At 49.6% G+C, this 6,000-nt stretch overlaps 1 protein-coding gene across 3 annotated transcripts in view; it reads right to left on the reverse strand.

Annotated features, from left to right (window-relative positions):
• Window positions 1-750: 750 nt before the first annotated feature.
• The window catches only part of MTCL2 (microtubule crosslinking factor 2), a 67,960-nt gene continuing 62,710 nt past the window's right edge, over window positions 751-6,000 (reverse strand). For all 3 annotated transcript variants that reach the window (XM_024742882.1, XM_024742881.1, XM_024742880.1), the window contains exon 15: window positions 751-4,122. In XM_024742882.1, coding sequence (XP_024598650.1) covers window positions 3,970-4,122 — 153 coding nt within the window. In that variant the 3' untranslated portion in view covers window positions 751-3,969. The remainder of the gene's footprint in view (window positions 4,123-6,000) is intronic.

The following is a 6,000-nucleotide window of genomic DNA, read 5'->3' on the forward strand; positions in this document are numbered from 1 at the left end:
GTGAACATCAATGGTGTGGCCACTGGTACTCAGGATCTCCCTGGGAATTTGTTAGATACGCAGATTCCTAGCCCAGAGGCTGAGGCGGGTCCCAGGAAGCTGCATTTTGGACATGCCTAAGAGGATTCTGATGCAGGGGGTCCCCACACCACCCTCTGGGACACAGGGGTCCAGTGATTCAGAGTGGACTGGTTTTATGTCTGGGTTGGGCAGTGGCATATTCTCGGTGTCCTATACCCACACAAAGCCTCCAGTGGGGCAGCGGGTTGACACAGCAAGCAGGACAGTGTTGGGCTGGGGGATCCAGTGGACCCAGGTTCTAGTCTAAACTTGATGACTTCCCAGTTAGGTGACTCAGGGAGGAGACCTGCACTTCAGTTTCATCATCTGTAAAATGGGAGCACTAACCCCTATCCTGCCAAGGTTGCCTCCCAGAGTTGGCCCTTAGAAGTCTGAAGGAGATGTGGCATGGGGAAGCAATTTCTAAATAGCAGTGTGCTCCAGTGAGGGTGTACGGGGTGCGGGGGGAGGTGATGCTGGTGGGGCTGGAAGGCTGGCAAAGCTGGGGTGGGGAGGACATTCTAGATGGGAGAGGAGAGGGAGGAAGGGCCTGGCAGTTGGATGGGCAAGAGGAGAACAGGCCGGGTGACGAAACCATGAAAGGTGCATGGGGGCAGGTACGAGGGAGCCATGTGGCAATTAGGGTGTAAGAGGGTCCAGTCTTGGGTCCTCAACTTTGTTAAAGGACATGGATACTGATGCTTTGTGCATGCAGGATCTAGGGACCACTGATGTGCCAAAGTGGTTTGACTTTCATTTCAAATACAGACATCATTGCCCCCAGGAGGGTTTAATTTGGCTCTGGGAAGAGGTCAGACATAAGAAACACAAGACCGTCCAGTCTGGGGTCAACCATGCCAACTGGTCTCCCATTTCCCCTCAACCAACTGGTGCCAACACAATGGATCCAAACCCAGGGGTCTGTAGGGAATTAGGACCCCAGGGTTCCTTGGGACTTTGGCTGCAGAGAATAGAGATGGGGAAAGGAAAAAGAAGGCTAGAGGAGGAGGAGGAAGAGAAGGAAGAAGAAGCTGCTAGGAGTGAAAAGGTAAGGGGCAGCAGGAAGGGGAAGAAAGGGGGAAAGGGCAGTGTTCCTTCCTGGGACCCAATGCTCCAGGGGAGTCCCCACAGAGGGCCAGGCAGTTTTCTGCTTTGGGAATGTTACCAAGACTTAAAAAGGCATTTGAAGAAACAAACTTAGAAATTACATTCCAAAAGAGTAGAGAGTTTTTACAAACCAACCCCCCACCCCAAAAAAGAAAACACAACCGTTACTAATTAAAATGCTAAAAATCAAACCAAATCAATATTTACACGTAACATTTTCAACCCCATCAAGCCCCTCGTCCAGAGGCTTCTGTAGGAACAGTGATGAGTGACCTTGCACAGTGGCATGCAGGAAGCAGAAACTGGGACTTTATTGAAAACCAAGCGCTGGGGTCTCAGACACTGGCTGAGGTCTGGGTGGCCATGCTCTAAGACAATGAGAATGCAAGGACAATCTTGGATGAGAACGACGGTAAGGCTGAGCGGTCCGCAGGGTTCAGGTCTCACGAGGATATCTCCCCAAGGCTAGAAGCACAGCCTCCCTGGCCCTCTGCAGCTCTGGGAAGTGCCAGAGGCCTCTGGTGGCTTGTGGCCTTGTGTGAATCCCCTCACTTGGAGATAACCTCGGAGGGGCCCCCTGACCTCTTGGGTGGGAGCAGTGGCTTCCTAGAGGGGATTGGCCCATGGCTCCATCAGCCTGCCTGCTCTGCCCGCACAGGTCACTATGGCATGAGGAAGTGGCTGCTTGCACCAACGTAACCCCAAGTTCTACCGATAGGGAATGGCGATGAAGGAATTTGGGTAACTGGTCCAGGTGCCCCAGAAAGGGCGAGACCGGCAGCTGGTAGGTGGGAGCGCAGAGGCACCTCCTGAGTCCTGGGGGCAAATTAGCCACGCTGCTGGCTTTTTGTCTTCCTAATGGCAAATTCACAGATAAGCCACTCTATCCTGGTGTTTCCACTCTGAGCCCCCAGCCCGTTACAGGCAGATGTGTGTAAACAAAACGGGTTCACTGGCACCAAGGGGGGAGGCCATCTGAGTATCCCTCCCCCATCACCACACTGCAATGAGCCACGGTGCAATCCATCCGATGGCTCAGGCAGCTCACATGGGACATGGGGAAGGGTGCGCAGTGGAGTTGGGGCTGGGAGGCGAGCCGGGAGAGCCCATAAGGCTAAGGAGAGAGGCTGGTGAAAAAGCTGGCAGGCTGCTGAGAACTGAGGCAGGCTGGCAGACACTCTCAGATCGATGTGCAAAGCTGCAATAAACAACATTCTTGAAGTTCAGTCCTGTTTTCCTGTGAGTTCTCACTTGGGGAACTTGGAGAGATCTCCATGCTCTTGATAAAGCCTTAGTAATCCGTGTTTGACTCATCGAAACAAAAAAGGTTTCAGAGGGAGGGAGGAAAATGAGAAAAAATGGAAAATGTTTGGGAAGCGGTCCAGCCCTCCACCCTGTCTGTGAGCATTTACAGACTCACGTCTGGGGGTTGGGCAAGTACCGGGTGTTGAGTGTAAAGTGGTGCTCTGAGGCCAAAGGGTCAGCAGTTTGGGGGGAGCAGGCTGCAGGGCTCCAGCTTTGCTAGGGGGCCCTCCAAAGCTGACCTGGAGACCAGAGCTCGGCCGCTGAGTTGCCTCATCCACACAGGGGACCCTGCGCCTGTCCATCGTGTTAAAGCCTTGCATTGTCCCAGTGGCGAGAGTACATGTATCAACCTCCAATAAATTACCTTAGGGGCTTTGGGGTAAGTTAAATTATTAAAATAAAGTAAAACCACCTTAAATATTTATAGTAAGAAAAATTCAAATAAACAACCGAGGCAAGAAATATGTTTCCAGGCCCCAGTCTATTGCCATGTCCTGGGGCACTGGCCTCTCGGAATGCTCCTTGGCCTGACCTGGCCACCTGGGAGTCTCTTACTGGGAACGTCTTTGCCCTCCACCAGCTCCAGGATGTAATCACAGTGGAGATGCGGTGCCCCTCCAGGGTGCCAGGGAAAGAGACCCCAGCGATCAAGGCAGTGGGCAATTAGGCATTTATTTATCTGTGCACCAGGTCTTGAGATGGACTTTACCTATTTCTGTCCTCAAGGAGTCTCCTGGGAAGGTTGGGGCCCCCCAAGTCACCTTGGCAAGAAAGGCAGTTCCAGTGGCTCTCCAGCCCTGAGCCCCTCGTCTTCTAGTCCTTGCTGCATCCAAGCTACGGGCAGGGAGATCCAGGGCTCCAGGATTCCAAGCAGATACTTGACCCTGGTTACCGCCCTATCATATCCCCTAGAGCCATAGCAATCCAGAGCAGCAGGGCTGGGAGGAGGAGGCGGTGGAGGGAAGAAATGGACGGGGTGATGCCCATTTCAGCTCCACCAAAAACCCCAAGTTGAGCCCTAGAGCAAAGCCTGTTCTTCTCATTGGTGTTTCCTCCCCATGAAGAGGGATGTGGTTGGCAGGGAATGTCTCTGTGAGCCCTTTTCCCTGAGGGGCATGGCCGGAAGTGTATCCTTTCCTTGGCTCTTCTGAGAAGTGGGTGTGGCTAGAACCAGGCAAGGCTCTCCGTTATGACCCAGGGATCAGCTCCCAACGGATCAGCTCCTAAGGGATCTTTCTGGAGCTGCTTCTGAAGCCCAGCTTTGGTCTTTCTCCCACTCGCTGCCTTCCCCTGGGAAGTCAGAGATCGCCACCCAGCAGTCAGCAGGAGGCCCGCTTTACCTGGATGGGAAAGCTCTTCTGCGGCGGTGGTGCAACTGCTGTCCCTCCTGGGCGAGAGATGCAGGGGGCGCGGGCCCCTCACCTCGTCTCCTCTCCGCGGGTTCCCTTTGGCTGTCCAGGGACTGGGCTGGTTGAGGTGGGGAGCTCGGCTGCTCTGTCACTCACTGGGGGGGGCTGCCCTCTCCTCCCCACCCCAGGCGCACTCCGAAGGGTGCAGCCTGCACTTGGAAGGAGAGTGGCGGACGGCAGAGCGGGATGGCCGGGCGAAGCAGGAGGCGAGAGACTGGGTGCTACAGTCACACACGGCATCCTGGGAGGAGGGAGGAAGAAGTCGGGAGGAGCCAGGAGGCACTGCCCACCCAGGGACTGGGTGGCCAGGCAAGGAATCTGGACTCAGCTGTGCCCAGGGACCAGTTCCCAGGGGCTGTAGCCCCTCTCCGGACCAATTTTTAAAAATTATTTTCTCCCATTAGAGCAGTAATGAATGCTCATAAAGAACTTTCCAGAAGGTAATAAATTCTGGAATATACAGAGAAGAAAGTAGACATTGTCCATGAAAGATAAATTCTCTAAACATTGCACACACATGCATTTACCCAAATGATTTCAACCCCTACAGCTTATTTTGTAATTGCAAAACATGAACACTTTTTTGTCATGTATGTCCAGATCTCCTTCTTTTTAATGGCCACATACTATTCCACTGCATGGAAGTAGCTTGATTTATTTATCCAATGCATTTTTTATGTGGATATTAGGTAGTTTCTAATTTTTTTTTACTATTACCAACACACAGGGATAATGGTTAAAAGTGCTGCTGTACATTATTTACAATTGCCAAAACCTAAGTGTCCATCAACAGATGAATGGATAAAGAAGATGTGGCACATATATACAATGGAATACTACTCAGCTATAAAAAAAGAATGAGATTCTGCCATTTGCAGTAACATGGGTAGACTTGGAGGGCATTATGCTGGGTGAAATAAGTTAGATAGAGAAAGACAAATACTGTAGGACATCATTTGTATGTGGAATCTAAAAATTACAACCAACTCGTGAATATAACAAAAAAGAAGCAGACCCACGTATATAGAGAACAAACTAGTGGTTACCAGTGGGGAGAGGGAAGGGGGGAGGGGCAATATAGAGGTAGGGGATTAAGAGGTACAAACTATCAGGTATAAAATAAGCTATTGTACAAGGATATGTTTTACAGCACAGGGAATATAGCCAATACTTTATAGTAACCATAAATGGACTATATCCTTTAAAAATTATGAAACACTATATTACACACTTGTAACTTATATAATATTGTACAGCAACTATACTTCGAAAAAAAAAGTGCCGCTGTAAAGCTCAATTGCTTGGTTCAAATCCCAGCCCAACTGTCTACTAGCTGTGTGAACTTGGATAAGTTATTTAACCTCTCTGAGCCTTGATTTTTCCTGCTCTAAGATGAGGGATGTGATACCTTTGTCAAAGTTGTTGTGAGGGTCACATAAGGTATATGTGAAGCATTTGATAGCGCCTATTAAGTATTCAATAAATCTTAGCAATTTTTATTTATAATGCAATACACTTCTTTACACACGTATCCACCTCTGTGAATATTTCCATAGGCTACGTTCCTAGGAGAACTATTGGGTCAACAGGTAATAAGCACATTTTACATACTGAAAAACATCTGGATCAACTGTGAAACCAACATTCAAAATACAGCCAGCTTTGCACCTCTGTTTCTTTATGTAGGTGTGGTTATGTGGGTGTGATGACTAATTTCATGTGTCAGCTTGACTGGGCCACAGGTCCAGATATTTGGTCAAATATTATCCTGGGTGCCTCTGCAAGGATGCTTTTAGAAGACAGTAACATTTAAACCAGTAGATTGAGTAAAGCAGATGGCTCTCTCTAATGCGGGTGGGCCTCATCCAATCAGTCAATGTACTGAATAGACCACAAAGGCTGACTCACCCTGAGTAAGAAAGAATTCTTCCTTCCTGATGACCTTTAGATCAGAACTACATCAGCTACATATGCTGTACTGGAGCTATACCATTGGCTCTTCTGCTTCTCAGACTTTTGGACTCAGGAACTAAACCATTGACTTTCCTGGGTCTTCAGCTTGCAATATAAGAAATCTCTCTCTCTCTCTCTCTCTCTCTCTCCTCTCTCTCTCTTCTCT

Source organism: Neophocaena asiaeorientalis, unplaced genomic scaffold (assembly GCF_003031525.2).
Source record: "Neophocaena asiaeorientalis asiaeorientalis breed wild unplaced genomic scaffold, Neophocaena_asiaeorientalis_V1.1 scaffold82, whole genome shotgun sequence".
Lineage (NCBI taxonomy): Eukaryota > Metazoa > Chordata > Mammalia > Artiodactyla > Phocoenidae > Neophocaena > Neophocaena asiaeorientalis.